The sequence below is a fragment of the Thermobia domestica genome, chromosome 18 (genome assembly GCF_964235325.1).
Source record: "Thermobia domestica chromosome 18, izTheDome1.hap1.1, whole genome shotgun sequence".
Lineage (NCBI taxonomy): Eukaryota > Metazoa > Arthropoda > Insecta > Zygentoma > Lepismatidae > Thermobia > Thermobia domestica.
Window position 1 is genome coordinate 165,979,010 of NC_137471.1, and position 18,198 is coordinate 165,997,207.

Consider the following 18,198-nt stretch of genomic DNA (forward strand, 5'->3'; position numbering starts at 1 on the left):
CTCTATGGAATGAATATTTGCAACCAAACTTGAACGATATAAAATCCGTCACCACACTCTTAGCAAGTGTGATATTTTGCTCCTGTGTTAATTAACATGTGTGTAGCTAAACTTGGACGTCGATTGAATGCCTACCATACTCTCAGCATGTATAATCATTTTCACTTGTGTGGATTAGCATATATGTAACCAAACTTAAATGTAGTCTAAATCCTTCACCACCCTCTTCGCACGTGTAAATTTTTCTCGTGTGTGGATTAATATGTGTAGTAACTTTGAACATTGATTAAATGCCTCAGGACACTCTTGCTATGTGTAATCCTTTTCTCCTGTGTGGATTAATATATGTGTAGCCAAACTTGAACGTAGTCTAAATCCTTTACCACACTCTTGGCAGGTGTGAGGTTTCTCTCCTGCGTGGATTAACATGTGTGTAGCCAAACTTGAACGTCGGTTAAATGCTTTACCACACTCTTGACATATGAAATCTTTTATTCCTGTGTGGATTAACATGTGGGTAACCAGACTTGAACGTTGACTAAATACCTTACCACACTCTGCGCACTTTAGAGGTTTTTCTCCTGTGTGAAATAACGTGTGTTTAGCCAAACTTGAACGTCGGTTAAATGCCTTACCACACACTTGGCATGTGTAAAGTTTTTCTCCTGTGTGGATTAACATGTGTGTAGCCAAACTTGAACGTTGATTAAATGACTTACCACACTCTTCGCATGTGTAAGGCTTCTCTCCTGTGTGGATTAACATGTGTGTAGCCAAATACGAACGTCGACTAAATGCCTTACCACACTCCTGACATGTGTAATCTTTTTCTCCTGTGTGGATTAACATATGTCTAGCCAAACTTGAACGTTTATTAAATGCCTTGCCACACCCTGCGCACTTGTGAGGTTTTTCTCCTGTGTGGATTAACATGTGTATAGCCAAACTTGACTTTTGATTAAATGCCTTACCACACTCATGGCACGTGTGAGGCTTTTCCCCTGTGTGGATTAACGTGTGTGTAGCCAAAAATGAACTTCGATTAAATGCCTTACCACACTCTTGGCACGTGTGAGTTTTTTCTCCTGTTTTGATTGACATGTCTAGGCAATTTTGAAGGTCGATTGAATGCCTGACCACATTCTTGGCATGTGTGATTTTTTTCTCCTGTGTGGGTTAACATGTGTGTAATCGAAGATGAACTTCGATTAAATGTATAACCACAATCTTGGCATGTGTGTAGTTTTCTTCCTGTATGAATTAACATGTGCATAGCCAAACTTGTATTTAATCTAAATTCCTTTCCACATACTCCGCATATGTAAGACTTTTCACCTTTATGAACTAACATACCACTTGTCATAGTTGAACTTTGACTAAAGCGTTTATCACTCTTTTGGTACGTATGACTTTTTTTACTTCCCTGTGTCACCATATTTTTTGTGAAACGTGATCGATGAAATCCATTGCCAGACTGCGTCGAAGTATCAGATTCCTCATATGAATGAGAAATGGCTTCATTTAATGTAATAAACGTAATCCCTTCTCCGTGGAAAGCTAATATCTTATCGCGCCTGTAACAAATTCAACAAACAAGGAAATGTGAATGGAGATAATGATTAAGTAGCAACAAAAAATGCTATGATAAAGTGATTTTATATTACATGATAAAGTTACGCTTAAAATGTTATATTATATTAAATATTTTAGAAATATGAAATAAAGTACCACAGAGAAGTATCCGTGTCACCATTGTCTCAAGATTAGTGGCTGTAGTTTGTTTCACTATATCAAATTGAACTATCATTTATATCGTGGCGGTCATAAGTCTATGACCAGGTATTGTCGGCTGCCTTGAAACAAATGCACAGTATGAGAATTAAACTTGTCTTATCTATAGTTTCGTGTGGAGAAAAAACAAACTTGCGTTCCAAAGGTTTAAGAACAACTCAACGTATCAACAGAAGCTGTACCGAAGATCATTCACTTATATCATCATAAGAGGAACATGAAAGGCTTTTGAAACGAATTAAAAAATTACATAAAACTTTCCAAGCTGAGGCAGAGGAGCTTAAAGTAACAAGAAAAATACGAATCATTTACAGCGTAGTAATCGTGGTTTAGTGGTCTAGGCGCTTGAACAGTAATCTCGAGGTTCTTCGATCGAATACACATTAAGCATAGTGATGGGCAGTGGGAATATTCCAGGTGGGAAGGAATTTAAAAATGGGAATATTCCCGGTTTTTTTCCCTGGCCTATAAATTCCCGGGAAGGAATTTATTTCCATTTATTTGCTTTATCTTCCATATTATAAGAACCATATGACTAATAACTTTATTTTAATATATTATGGATTTACTTCTAGGTTTTAAAGAATTTGAAGCTTAAAAAATTTAAATTATTTGACGGTACATTATATAACTAATAATATAATTTTTAAGTTCCATTTCCATTTGCACTGAAAATAAAGTAAATGTTTAGTATTGGGGGGCCAAAACTAGCAAAAAGTAGGATGATTTACGGAAGAAATGAGTAGATAGTGATGCTCAAGTAGTCAAAAAAGTATCGAACACCTTGTTTTTTAGGGCAGTAGGGGATTTATACAAAACGGAAAGGTCAGTGGAAGTGGTTTATGTGAGAAAAGAAAGTGAATTGTTGGTAACGAAGATAGAAAACAACGTGCCATGCGGGGCTCTAACCCGCCTTCATTCGCTAACGCTCGCTCTGCAATGCTGACTGAATTTAAAGTTGGTAACGTAATTTAACGTATGAAACCATAAAATAACCGCATCTGAATAGAATATCGCAAGAAAAGTAGGTACAGAAGCTGGCCCCCAATGCTAGACGTCGGTCTGTCTCCTCTCTCTGACTCGAATTTCTGAAGAGGTACTCGGACTTCTTTTACATATGAATTAACGTATGGAATTTCTAGAAATAGGTAGAATGAAAGGTCGTGTATGACAATGTTACGTGCTAAAATATAAAGATAAGTGAGTATCTTGCAAATTTTGTCAACATAAATATATATGCGCAAATGTTGATAAATTGGTGATACATGTATCTTCTAACATTAATTCAATCTAATTGGTTTATAACATTTATAAATTTAATGTGTTCATAATATCAGTAATAGAGTCAAGTTGAGCAAATCCGCTTACATTTAAATTTAAACTGTTACTATATAATTTTTCACACATATTTAATTGATAAAATATGTTGTATATAAACATACATTTATGCGTACTTTCTAAATATATTAAAGTGTTAATAAAGTAGCACGGTACCGTTCAGAATATATATTTTAAAGAATCCTCTGTGAACAACAGTAATAATATGCTGTGATATAAAAATTAATTCAACTTTGAAATCATAATATAGTAATAGAATGCAATTTTCTTTCTGATTGTGCATAAATTCCCGGATAAATTCCCATTTTGGGAATCTTCCCGGGAATATTCCCAAAAAATATCTTCCCGGGAATTTACCCATCACTAATTAAGCATCTATTTTTTACATTAGGAATTTTGATGGAAATAGATCGGCGATAACACACGCTTCATTACATTCAAATATTTGAATACTCGTTTGTTTCAGCACTTGAACTATCAAATTTTCAGGAGTAATACTAATAATAATAACAATTATCTCGAAGAATATTTAAAAATTAAAAACTTATTATCGCTCAGGTCGTACCATTAGAGAAACGTGATATTAGGCAAAAAAAATATTTCGGTTTTGTGTAATATTGCCCATGAAAAGACGAATTTCTCATCTCGATTCTAAAACAAACCAAACAAAATCGGGATGAAACATTTTAATTCGAGACGGGACAAGGTTAACTCACACTATAGTCATGCTTTGGAGATGAGAATCAAGACGAGACCAAAACTATTGTAAACAATTCTGATCTTATCTCGATTCTAGAAATAGTGTATGCCACTCCTTAAGCAACAATTGCTCAGTAGACTGAATCTTATACATCATTTTGATAAGATTTCAGAGCTCACTGAATTATGGTCTGTGTATATATATATTTGTAGCAAAGCTTTTTTAATTACATCTGCAAACTTCACAAGTTAGTTTATTACAAGCTTTAGTTTTCAATTATATTCAGTTCTTTTTGTTTACAGTTTTTTTTTCATGAAAACGTACAGTAGAATATATTTTACACGAAATATTAGCGGAAATCTTTCGTTTAAATTTGAGTAGCTGTAGAGGTGTCTCATGATGGTACGGAACCCCTTTCCCGAAACCCCTTCGACATCTTCTGTAGCTTAGCCAGCATAACCATTACTTAAAAACAACTGTAATTACGGCTCTTGTGAGTTCAGAATCCCTACTTTCTACACGAAAATTACCTCGAAACTTTCCGTTATAACATTTAACTTTCCTTTATAACATTTAGCTAGTTGTAGGGGAACTGTCCGTTATAACATGTAGCTAGTTGTAGGAAAGTTAACGGAACGTATCGAGAGGGTATGTGCTGTTGGTCCTGACACTTCTCTCAAATCCCTACTATTTTGTAACTTATGGCTTACGCTACAGGCGATTCTACAGGCTTTAATACAATGTGTCCTCATACGGGAGACCTCAATATTACGTCCTACTGCCGTAGCAAAGCTGGGATAAACGCAATAAACAAGTGACAAATCTTGGGAAAAAGACGAAAATCAATATGAAGTTTGCGATTATATTTACAATAATCTAACATCTACCAAAAAACACGATTTCAACCACATGGCGAACGTTTTCCGGATTAAATTATAGTAATCTGCCTACAACTGTTTTTACAATACCATTAGTTACACAGATCACGTGTTGAGTTTTGAATTTGATTAGCCTAGTGTCCACAGTCAATTTCCATCAGCTCCTGCGCGAACACAATTAATTAAAAATAAAACACAGGGATAGATAAAAACAAGAAGTAAGTAATGTAGATTTTTCATGTAAGTTAGGTTAATAGGTTTTGACTTTGAGAGCGACAGAGAGATTAATGTAGCTCATAAAAAATGTTCTTGTTGATTTTTAATGCTATGTAGATGTGAGTGGATAGCAAACAGCTGATTGAGCATACACACATACATACATGTTTTACACTATGCACCTTCATGTGCATTTATGAATAAGAGTAAATGTTTTAATACTAATACACAATAACACACTCAGCAAGGCTATGTGATAATATGTAAAAAGAAAACAGTATCACGTGACAGTTTCAACACAATAACTGTGCAAACAAAGAGAGAACATATAGAGAATGTTTCGAAAAGCAGGAATTAGGACGTACAGGAAAGGAGGAAGCAGAATAATTGAACTAGTCAGAAGAGAAAAAAGAAAAGCAATAGCCAACAAAGATACAGAGGAGTAATATATAGAGCAGGAAGCGCGGAGTGTAACAAAATTTACATAGGAAAAACAAAAAATGCAAAAAGTATATTAAACAGCACCGGGATGAAGTAAGATTGAAAATGGAAAACAATGTGATATACAAGCATCAGAAAGATACAAACCACAGAATAGGTTGGGAAGGAGCAGAGGTTATAAAGATAGAGAACAGAACTTTGGTGAGAAAATGGAAGGAAGCCATGGAGATTATGAAGGCAGGAGGCAAGGTGATGAGCTGAATGCAGGATTATCGATAAATAAGGAGTGGGAGAGGATTCTGCAAACGAAGGAGAAATGAAAAGGAAGAAGAAAAAAAGAGAAACAAAATAACAAGGAAAATAAGGATAATTACAGGACAGAACGCATCCAGGAGAAAAGAAGTGAACTTTTAATTGGACACGTGTGCAGTTAAAACGTGAAAGTTAAAGCCACACAGGTGTTACTTTTTAACGAAGGGGAGGAATCTATTTAAAATTGATCTCCGGACAGTATATATAATTGATGACCAACTCCCAGCAGCCAGAAAGAGCGGAAGTCTGATGAGGACACTGTTATTGTGTTGAAACTGTCACGTGATACTCTTTTTTACCTATTATCACATAGCCTTACTCAGTGTGTTATTGTGTACTAGTACAAAATGGAATAAAGCCTGATAGAATAGTTATAGAAAATGTTTTGTATATGGTACTAGTTTATATCTGTGTTAATTTTATATTGAAGCACTTCAGAAAGTGAAACATGAGTTGTGAAAAGAAGGATTGGTTGTTAATGGTCGTAATATCAAAATTCTTAGTGTTTCATGTTTTAAGTGCATGTTTCTTACTTTCGTATTAAACTCAGACATTTATATTTGCGTACTTTGAATTAGTTGCTCGTAATTCATATCAATATGGAGGCTAGTGTTTTAGAACAATATTGTACGTCTAGGACAAAAAAATAGATTCATCAGTAAGTGAAATCTAACAGTCTGTAACAGAAGTGATTTGGGAGCGTAGGAAAGAGCGAATTGAATTCCAAAGCAGACAGTTTACGTAATAATATCAAAGTAGCCAATAACTCCTTAACTGAGATACACACTGAATTAGTTAACGCGGCCAATCATGTTGATTCAGTAACTGCTGAATTTTAAAATAGTGTAGCGGAATGAAAGAAAAGTCTTACTGCGTTCTATGAATACATGCAAACGGCACAGCTTGAGTGTAGGCAAGCCAACAAAATACAATAGTACAAGAAAATGCAAGGGGAAAAAGAAACCGAAAATACTCTTGAATTCGAGCCGGCCCACGCTGTGAAAGATACGTGCCAAATAAACCAGAAAGTCGGTTACAGTCAGGAAAAGGAAATATGCAGTATAGAGATAGCAAAAAAGGAAGAATCGTTACGTGTACCTGTGGACAATTGTTTTTAATGTAATTGTTTTGCCGGCAGGAGATATCGATGTTTCACACATGATAAGCAGTAGCGTTGAGGTTACGCGTATCTGCCCTCTCGAAGAAGCCAGGGAATGCTTGAGAGTTCAATTGATGATTTTGTGTGATAACAAAGTTACAGTGTTGAAGGTTTTGTGTCGCAGGCAAATGGTTTAGCGCGACTTAACAAATTCTAATTTGTCTTTGTAACCGTGTATGTCAAACGTGAATTGCATTTTAGAGCTGCAAATCCATTCCGCCTTCATCAGCTTTGAGTATTGTAGAAGGAAACGACTTCAAATTCACAGTTTAGAGTGTATCCCTGCCAAGCGAATTAAGTTTTACGTAATGAACGTCTCGTACATAATATATCGCACGGAAATATTTACCGTAAACAAGCGTAAAAGTAACACTTCCAATAAAGCACACGCAGTCGAAAGTATATTTCCGTTATAGAACCGAAATGTAACACCAAGTTTAAGAAGAAAAATAAGATAGCCAATTGAGTTTTGGTAATGCATTATTAACGTAAACTCGATTTCTAGGAGCATAATCAGCAGAATTAAAATGAGCAGACGTGATCATATCAGTCATCAGATGCAACATTTATTAATTTTCAGTTGCCAAAATATTTGAATTTTCAAACTAGTACTTCACTATTGCGAAATTGTAAAGAGCGAAAATTTAAGTGTAGGGCTACTCAAAACGTAGAACAGTTGATAGCTCGTGATGATAACAAGGTTCTGCGATCTCTACGTACAGCGTATTCTCAGCGCGCACAACCATACACTAAGCGTGCAGTAAAAAATAAGTTGAGAATAAAAGGAAAATGCTTTGGTAAGCGTAATTCGCAACGAAATAAACTCGCTCAAAGACGAACTACATGCAAATTAAAGTCGAGCTTTAGGCGAGGTTATATCGAGTCAAACATGCGGAAGAAGCACACATCGACTCCGAAGAGTACTAAAAAGTTTAAGCGAAAGCACGTACGAACATTGTATAGTAAACTACATGGCAAATATAGTAATACTAAGTGCAAACATAAAAAGAAATTTATGACAGGTATCGCAATGCAGCGTAAATCCAATCGTCGTAAAGGAAGGTGAGCCATTACGTGGAAATTTTGTAAATGCCTTGTATAAAGGACAAAAGTTCCGCAAATTAAAAAGAAAAACTAACTGGAAAAGTACACACAAACGTACTAAATTACAGCTTACAAGCGTAACCCGCACAGATGGAAAATTAAAATCAGAGCGCAAAAAAAAGTGAACTTCACCCGAACTCGGACTAAACCCCGGAAGAGATGAAAAATCAGAAATACCGAATTTGACCTTTTAAACTTTTAGAGAATGAAAAAAAGGATTATTGCTTATATATTTGATTATTCCTCCGAATTTCTAAGCTTACTTTTCAGAATCGAAGTGTGTACCCACCAACACTGACGCATCACTCCGTGGAACCATCAATATCGCTCTACAATCAGATACGTTCACTTAGATGTCATTTTTTATGGTTTCCTTACAGCTTTTGGAGATGAAAGATGAATGTTGAAAGGAGAGGAAGTACAGCATTGAAAATTTTAAACATGTAATTGATTTAGAACGCGATTTCGGACTTTGAAATTGTAATAATACCACACCACTTTTGAGAAGTATGGCTATCCCGTTTTGGATACGGACTTTCAGTATCGAATTTTTTTCATCAATTCTTGTTTGGGTTTTTATTCATTCTATGTTTATGTTATGTTTATAAAAACATTTAGCTGTCCCCATACAATCAAGCATTTAGAGACATGTTAGGCATATAGAGATAATTACGAACATAATTAGAGAAGTACTAGTAATAACTACAACTAATCATGAAGTTAAAATTTTAGGTAATTAAAAAATGTGCTCTTCAGATTGTGAATTTTTTCATCTCATGTTGTGATTGTATAATGGGAAAATATGCGAAATTTGTAATGTAAGATTAAGTCGCTGTCAAAGTACTGTAAATTAAACAAAATTTAATATAATATTGAAAGTAATTGACAATAACCTTGAATTTGATAAAGTTTTCGTTGATTTGTTCGTCGTTCGATATATATATGTAGTCTACTATGAAAAGTCAATGTGCATTCATTGTGACTAATGATAAATGAAGTTAATTGACTTCAGAGAAAGCGATATTATAAGTTAAGAAGAGTTGAAAGTTAAAATATAATTCATCCCTAGGGACATCACTACTTTCGTTATAAAATTAAAGTGATGAAACCAGTGCGACGCCTTGTAGGTCCCAGCTAATGTGTAGATTCGGCAATTGACTACAATTTCAAAATTTTGTTCTAACTTTTAATGTTTGGCATAATAAGAAAAAACTATAATAGTAATAAAATTCATGTTCGGATTTTAAATTTTGATATAATATTTAGCTTTGATTTGGATTTATACAAAATAATTAGGATTTTGATTTACAGAAAGTAAATTAAATGTTACTCTTTTCGACTTTTCAAAATAACTCTTGTTTTCTTGTGCCGGAAATCATAAACCCGTCTCGAGAAACAGATAAAGGGAAGCCCGTTTTCCATTCCAAGTTACCTTTTACTACGATAAACACCGGATACTATGATGTATCGATAGTACGGAGTGCCTACGTCAGTTAGGCAGTATATGGTAAAATTAAGGTTTATGTTGTGAGAACATATTAAGATTGCTACGTACGAGTAGGCCCTGAACAACATTAATGTTTAATGAACAAGTTTAAATTACTGTTATCTTGTATTTCACGATTGTGACAAATGTTCTCGGATCTGACTTTATTCTCGATAAAGATAAGTGCAATTGATAATAGGCCACACATAAGAATTGGAAAGCGCTCTTTAAAAGTTTACATTTGTACACCTACCAATTTTGTAGGTATGAGCGGGCCTGAAGTAATGATTGATGAAACGATTCATGAATTCAAATGCGGGGCTGTAGCATTAAGCCTCTTCCCAGGGTATATTTCTTGTCGTCCTTTTCATTATATTTATATTCTTAAAATGCCTTCTCAAGGCGCGATCATTGACAGCCCAATTAGGGTTGGGAAATTAACACGGATGTGTCATGACTTGAAGGCTGAAGGCATGCAACCAAGGTGGTATGTAAGGTCTTATGGTAGAAGCGATTCATTGGAATCGTCAGGGACACTGCAAGCTTCAACTGTAGGAGGTTGTCAGCGCCGTTGGTTTTAGGAACCTATCCATTAATCTGTATTTTTTATGAATGACTTACAACCTGTGTTGTCAACTAATGACGCACAGAATGGCGCTCCGTAGGGCTTCACCGCCGTTTAACTCATTTATTTGTATTAAAATGTTCAAACGGTTATTAGTTACGTTGTATAATGCAAGTTACATTGTATAATGTAACGAAACTGACTTAACATTGACGGAAATTCTTTTCAAATTTGGAGGTCTTTACAGTGACTGCGTTCCATACCACTACAACAACAAACCCTCCCTGTAATTAGAACTGATGCTGACCACCAACATTAACGCCAAAATAAAGTTACATGTTCTATCGTAGAGGGTAGTTGAAATTTCGTGTATACAGTTCATGGTTTAACCTACAGATGACTGTGAAACTCTTTTCATATTTTGTGGGAAGTAATGCCCGATGTGCAAAATAAGCCATTGTTAAGGTAGATAGTAACCACTGTAAGCGAAATGAAGTATCAAAATTCAGTGTGGCAAATCATAACACGGAACTATGAAAATGTTTGGGAATGAAGGGATCCATATAATTAAGAAGTTACGTCCCTAATGTATTGTGTTACTTTGGAAAGAACAAGCAAAGAAAGCATTTCAGGATGTTACCTATAAAATACTTAGGAACGTACAAGAACATATTCAACACGTAAGGCATGCAAGTCATCCTAAATATAGAATTTGGCGCTATCCTAGTTTACCCACATTCTGCGTAATGTCCTAATCTACATAGCAATCTTATTTTTACCGGCCATCTAGCACATGCTGGTTAGCGTAGTTTTTACAATAATTCATATATCATGTACGTTCACCAAGCGCCTAAAATGATCCCATATTGAGAAATGCAGGTCCATACTCTAAAAAAGATTCGTGGGAATGTAAAAAGTCGACTCCCTTGAAAAAACGAGTGCAGCTATGAAATGGACTGATGTATGGACCTCTAGAAATAATGAAGATCCATTGTTGGTTAAAATATTCTTTATCTTGTATTTTACTTATGGCTTTCGAAGCCCACCGGAAAAATCAGGCTATACCCATTTGAGCTAAATCCTAAATAAAATCACAAACGTCCATAGTTTATGTTCGAATATAATACAATTTTACATTTGTAAAATTTTAGGATAATTACCATTCTTATTACTTATTATTTTACATAAGTCTCTATATAAATAAAACAATGTCGTCGAGTACCCATATTTTAAATACGTGCAACAATTAGTGAGAAATGTGTAACCAATAATAAAGAAATAATTATTTTATCAAGATATGCACTACATGAGAATTGCATGGATAATGTCAATTTTATTATTATTTTTATTTAGTATACAGCTAGTTTATGTGCGCTATGTCATTTCCAAATTGTAGGCTACTAACTTACGTTCATGATATCTCCCATACCTAAATATTTCTCGTGAAGTATTGCTTTTAACCAACAAAATTTCCGAAACTATGTAACCATATTATCAATCTGAGCCAATTAGTAATGCAAAATTGAACATTACCTTTCTGGCAGAACTGAATTTAAACTTTTTGTTGTTAATTGTTGGGAGTCATTAGAATACGACGCGCAAGTCTCCTGAACCACTATTTTTCTTAGCGTTTCTATATTACTTTGAAATGCAGGATCTTCTTCTAGTGCTAATTCTGGTTTAACCCTATCAACGTTTAGTCTCACATCCAAAGAGGACATAGCTGTATCCTTGTCCACTGATACCTCTCCTTCCGTTGTAGATAATATTAACTCTTTGTTGTCATTCATTAGTTCGTATGTCCACCCTTTCCCTTCGAGCGGATCTTCATGAGGTAAGTCATAAGCAATTTCTTCTTTGCACATCAATTCCAACTTAACAGACGCCTCACCAGCCATTGTGAATTGAAATATAAAAAGAATTGGTAATAGTATACATGAGACCGCCCTTGTTTCCGGTGCTCCAGGATACTTCTTACTCGTGCATTACGTAGGGAAATGATGTTATTTCATGTGCAAGTGGTAACAGAACACATAGGAAACCCAGATCATCTTGTATTCACACTCCAATATAAAGTGTGAATACACCCTCATCTGCGTTTCTTCTGTGTTCTATTACCACTTCCACATGAAATACCATTTCCCTACGTAATGCAAGAGTAAGAAGTATCCTGCAGCACAAGACATGCGATATGCGTTAAATCCCCCTCCCCCACACATACACACGCTCATAGATAAAGTACAAGGGCACTACACATGCACATAGAAAGTACAAGGGCAAATGTGAGGAATAAAATTAAAAAGACAAAAAGGAGCAGAAGGAGCGCAAGACATGCGATATGCGTTAAATCCCCCCCACACACATACACACGCTCATAGATAAAGTACAAGGGCACTACACATGCACATATAAAGTCAAGGGCAAATGTGTGAGGAATGAAAGTAAAAAGACATAAGGAGCACAAAGCATCATATCGAATCACAATCAAATACTAGGAGGATATATTCGAGCTACTTCCAAGAGAAAGTTATGAAACCGCGTTTGTAGGGGATACTTTTTCTTCAAAAGAAAGGAGGCCACGTGTGCTACATTATCACGTATCCCTACCACATACCTAACACAAATTACCAAATGCATGTTACTCGAACGTCCTCCTTTTTCGGGAACTCATCCAGCTTCATGTATTATTTATAATTACTCATGCTTCTTCTATAAAGTAGAATATTTTGCACATCGAACTACGTCTTCACCACTTCAGCTGCCATTCTTCTCCTATTTTCGATCGGCATTTTTATAAATGTTGCCAGGTTCATGTAAAAATGCCATCGCGCGTAGTCGGAACCTCCGCCTACAGCTGCAAGGACGTTATACGGCCCGCAAGAAAATTCCCCAAAAATGCAAATTAGCAGTAAGTGAAAGTAAACAAGAAAAAAACATAAAAACGAACTTCCCGTTGCGTTCAGCTCACAAAAACCTCTACACAGTGACGCAAACCTGTACGGAAAAAGCCTCAACCTAATACGAAAAGAACGGATTGTTTGCACAAAAACCGCAAAGCAATCACGCTAGACCTGCTACTACTGCATACATCTCTCAAACATTTGCACATCACTAAACGCCTAGTGTCAATATAAGGCAGAAGAACAACAAACAGGTACGTTCTTTTTTATTTTCGTATCACTCGCGAAGTAAATGAAAGTGGGTTTGTTACCCCCTTTTTAAGTTCGTACATACTCAATGAATAATCCGTAAAAGTATGAGCGTCCAGCTCCTTCTGGAACTGCTCCTGCCTGTCGTATACTATATCCAAAGAATTTAACACTGTTCTTATACTCCCCTTATATTTTATGTTGCCAGTGTTAATGAAATGATTTACAAGTCCGTTCACAAAAGCAACTTTATATTTCCAATTTTCTTCTTTTTCCTCTTATACTTCTTCATCAGCCACGATTGCTTTCTCGGCAATTGATTGTTGTAGTAAGCATCACAAAAGTTTTGCATATTATCATTATCACTGTATTGAACAGGAATATCGGCAATTTAGAAAGGATCTGCCTCGTTCAAAAAAATACACGCAGATACTGAAAGTACTGTGGAAAATCTTTAAAAAGCAGGTAATGTAAGTGTGCCTAGTCCAACTCAGCGAAAATCAAATAGAATAAGAAAGGTTCCTACAAAGTATGATGATAATAGTTTTTTAATGCAAGTCCCAATAATATTTCCAAGCACTTAGCCAATAGAGGTAACAGTGACAATGTAATAAATGTATATTACTAGAATGTGCAAGGTCTAGCTAGCACGGAGCAAGGTAAACCTCAACATAATGCTATACAAGGGTGCACGAAAAACAATAGAAAATTGTTTACAGTCATATAATGGCACAGCAAAAGAAATTGAGCAAATAGATAATAATGAAGTTGGTCGAATTATACAATCTAACTTAACTACTCTTCTTAATGTTAGAAACATAAATTATATAATTTTAGCACAAAGTAACTCTGGTCTGTTTTCAAATATGAAAGGTGTTATAAATTCTGACTTTGAAAATATCTTGCTGTTCCACATTAACGTACAATCAATAAGAAACAAATTAATTGAAATCGAAATTTTCCTTGACTCATTTCCGTGCCCTATTCTTTGCGTTAATGAGCACTGGCTTAGAAATGAAGAAATACTTCTATACGTACCTAAAAATTATATCATGGCAGCAAGCTATTATAGAAGTAGAATTACCCATGGCGGAGTAGCAATTTATGTAAGAGATGGCTTCACCAATGACTATATTGTTATTAACGTAGATAATTTCTGCTATGAGGGGGAATTTGAAGTAGTTGTAATTTTGTTTCCTAACGCGAAAACAATTGTGGTATCAATTTATCGAACACCAGATACGGATGTCAATGTCTTTCTTGCACGCTGGGAAGACCTTACTAACTACTTAAGTAAGCATGATAAATATAAAATATTATATCTCGGGGATGTAAATATCAATGTTTTAGTTGATACTTTTTACCAAGAATAATTTTTCTGATATATTTAGATCATATAACTTTTATTTTCTAAATGATCAGCCAACAAGAAAGGAAGCTTGTTTAGATAACATTATTACAAATGTATATAGAAATGATTTATCGTGTGGTGTAGTACAGTGCTCATTGTCAGATCACGATGGCCTATACGTGTTATACCCCTTTGTCAAACACAATAATACTAGGATGGTGACCAAGAGTTTTCGAGTACTTAGTTTAGATAATATCTGTAGTTTAAGACATAAATGAAAATAAATTGACTGGCAGCAAATATTCTTCAGATGTAAAAATGTAGTAGAAGCGTGTGAATTTTTTATGTATAATTTAACACGATGCCTAAACGAATGTTGTCCAAGAAAATTTAAACGCTATAACTTATCTACAAAGAAATTACAACAAACTTTTAGTAACTGGTACACTCCGCAACTAGCAGAGCTGCGTAAGGTTGTCATTGCTTGGTACAATAGGGCTAAATCGGGCTGTCCAGTGGGAAACGAAAAATATATCAGAGCTAAAAGACAGTACAGAAAGGAAATAAGTGCGGCAAAAATTAAGGCAAACGACAATTTTATTGTAAACCATAGAAATAAATGTAAAGCAGAGTGGGCAATTATATGCAGGGAAATAGGGGTACGAAAAGAAAATGATTCAATATCAATATCCCCTGTCACTTTTAATGAATTCTTTGTAAGTAGTGCTAAGTATGTAAATGGTAATACAAGCAATATCTCTAACTCCGCAGAAAACGGTGTTACAGGCTTTAAAAGTATTCTAAGTTCATGTAGAAATCATACTAGTAACTTGGCATTTAAAAGGACAAACGTAACACCTGAAGCAATTTTTCAGTGGTTCGTAAGTTTAAGATATCTGGTAGCGAGGATTATTATGGGTTTACTGATAGTACAATTAAAAACATTATAGACGTAATAGTGGAACCCTTTACACACTTAATTAATTGGATATGAGTAGAAGGAGTGTTCCCAGATTGTCTTAAGATTGCAGTTACTATTCCCATACATAAAAAAGGAGACAAAACTGTCCCACCAAATATAGACCAATATCTCTAGTTCCAATTGTATCAAAAATTATTGAACATTGCATGAAAGAACAACTAACTCTGTACTTTGAAAAATAACAATCTCGTTAACTGTGCACAATATGGGTTTTGGAAAGGTATGTCCACAATTAAAGCTGTTGAAAAAGTTGTATCTGAGATAATTGATGGCTTTGAAAACAGTTCATTTGCTTGCGCAACATTATTAGATTTCAGTAAGGCTTTTGATACTGTTTCACATGAAATATTGATTCATAAATTACAGTATTATGGGATCAGAGGAACTGAGCTCCTATTGGTCAGGTCTTATCTTGAAAGTAGAAAACAAGTTGTGGGTGTACAAAATAAACAGTCAAACGTACTTGATATATTAACAGGAGTGCCACAGGGAAGTGTCATTGGACCTTTTCTTTTTCTGGTATATATTAACGATTTACCTGACTACGTATTAGTAACCACTGTTATGTATGCCGATGACACTACATTTATAACGAAAGATAATAATATCAACGCAATACACCCGAAAAATAATAAAGCAATAGATAAATCTACTGTTTGGCTGTTCCACAATAAATTACATTTGGATCATAATAAAACAGAGAAGTTATACTTTCATCTCAGCAGCTCCACAACTGATACAAAAGAATGCCCTTCAATTTACATTAAAGCCTAGCCTCCAAGCTAATTTAACCAAATTTTCTTCCTTTTTCATTTCATCGATCCATTACCATTTATCCCTGATTTTTAGGGTTTCTTCACATTTTAACAATAAGTGTTCTAATGTTTCATCTTCTTTAAAACATAATTGACATTTTTCGTTCACTTCTTTAAATTTTTTCAATCTTACCCTAGTTTCAAGGCTTCCTGACCTGGCTTTGAAAAGTAAAGTGCTTCGTAAATCATTGTTCATATAATTTAATTTCTCATAACGCCTTTTATATGTGTATATTCCTTTCAAACTGCTCTTCTTAACAACTTCTTCATACCACTTTTCCTGCGCTTTCTCTTTAATTGTTTCTTCTGTGATTTTTTGGGGAGGAGTATGGTACAATAGGAAAAGGTCAGAATAAGGAGAGAATTTTGAACGAATAAAGGGGGCTGAAGGCCAATTTCAACAGAACAAGAGGTAGAGAAAAGTGAGGAGTGTAAGATAACTAGGAAAAAGTGTAGAAAAAAAAGAATGTATGAACGCGTAAAGGGAAAAAAGTGTGTAAGTGTAGTAAATATGTATAGAAAACCCCAAACAACTCTCGTCATCACAAAACACGATGCACTCGCCATAACGGCCACTCTACGCGATATTTCAAGGATACTCTCCCGGAAATTATAGACGCTACTTGCAATCAAATATATGATCAGTTTTTAATATGATACAGAATAATTGCTTATTGAAAAAAAATACTTCTTCTTCACACATATAAAGCCCCACCTAACAAAGACCATTGGAAATTTATAATGTGTTTAAAGCCACTGTTGTATACTTGTTGAAGGCATGAGCTACCACTGACTTCATATATTATTATTATTATTATTATTATTATTATTATTATTATTATTATTATTATTACCAATAATAATAATAATAATAACATGCGTAACAATGAACGAAAAGTGGTTGGTGTGTTTTCTTTGTACTTTTGTTTTGATATCATTATTGTTTTCCACCGTGAATTAACACGTCAGTACACGCCCCCCAATTGTAACATGAGGACACGCCATGACGGCAATTTGCTCACGCAAGTTTTGATAGTTAATTTCAGTATTTGTACATTTTTATTGAGAGTGAAAAATTTATTGTATGAAATTTTGGGTTCTTAGCTTATTATAGACACTTTCAGTACCTAAAAAAGATTAACCTATTTTGATTTTGAGAAAATTTTTATTATGTTTTCACAGTTTTGGAATTTTCTATTACTACACGAGAACACGCCACGTTAGCATATTGCTGCACTCTTTGATTTACAAAGTAACGCCAGAACACGCGCTGTGAGCAAATTGCCGCATTAGCTATTTGGGCTATAGGAAATTTTCTCCGTCATATTGACGCAGGTTTTATTATTACAAATACCAAAAAATGTACAAAAACAGCATTGATGTACTAGAACAGTGATGTTATCAAACTAGTCCAGTGAAATTTAGAACGTATATTTACATGTCACCTTCTCCGTCCTTATCGTTTGCAGCTAGTCCTTGGCCACTTTCGGTGCAGTTTGTACATGATTGTCTTATGTTCCTTGCATTTCGGAGTGTTGCAGTTGATGCATAAGACAGTAATTTTCCTGTTCTTTCTACGAGGGCAGATACCGCAAACTCTATTGTGACCTCGCTGATCAGGTGCTGCTTGAGGTTCTTGTCTAATTGGCTGAAGTTGGAATATTTCAACTAGCCGGTCCTTTATTGACCTTGCGATTGGATAGTTTGCAGCTATTCTTCTTTGCGCGTGATCCAAAATAAGCTGTCGGCCAGTTGATTTCAAGAAGTATTTTCTCGCAGGCTTGTTGAATTCATTATCTCCCATGTTGTTGGCTTTCCAAATAACAAATGAATTTATTCCACCAACGTTCAATTCAAAGAAAAACATTGTTAGTGGCCAGCGATTTGATACACTCGATACGCTATACTCTT

The 18,198-nt window shown here is 34.9% G+C and overlaps 1 protein-coding gene across 2 annotated transcripts; it reads right to left on the reverse strand.

The window, feature by feature from the left end:
- Nucleotides 1-411: 411 nt before the first annotated feature.
- On the reverse strand, nt 412-12,821 carry LOC145676153 (uncharacterized). Of its 2 annotated transcripts, none has more exons than XR_014129310.1 (2): nt 12,605-12,821; nt 412-1,574 (listed from the first exon to the last, which is right to left on the reverse strand). XR_014129310.1 is itself a non-coding variant. In XM_081747056.1 (2 exons), the coding sequence occupies exons 1-2, from the start codon at nt 11,886-11,888 to the stop codon at nt 1,052-1,054; spliced, it is 888 nt and encodes a 295-aa protein (XP_081603182.1). In that variant the 5' UTR covers nt 11,889-11,964; the 3' UTR covers nt 412-1,051. The 2 variants fall into 2 exon arrangements, 1 of the variants encoding a protein (XP_081603182.1); XM_081747056.1 differs by lacking the exon at nt 12,605-12,821 and adding an exon at nt 11,524-11,964.
- Nucleotides 12,822-18,198: the final 5,377 nt, after the last annotated feature.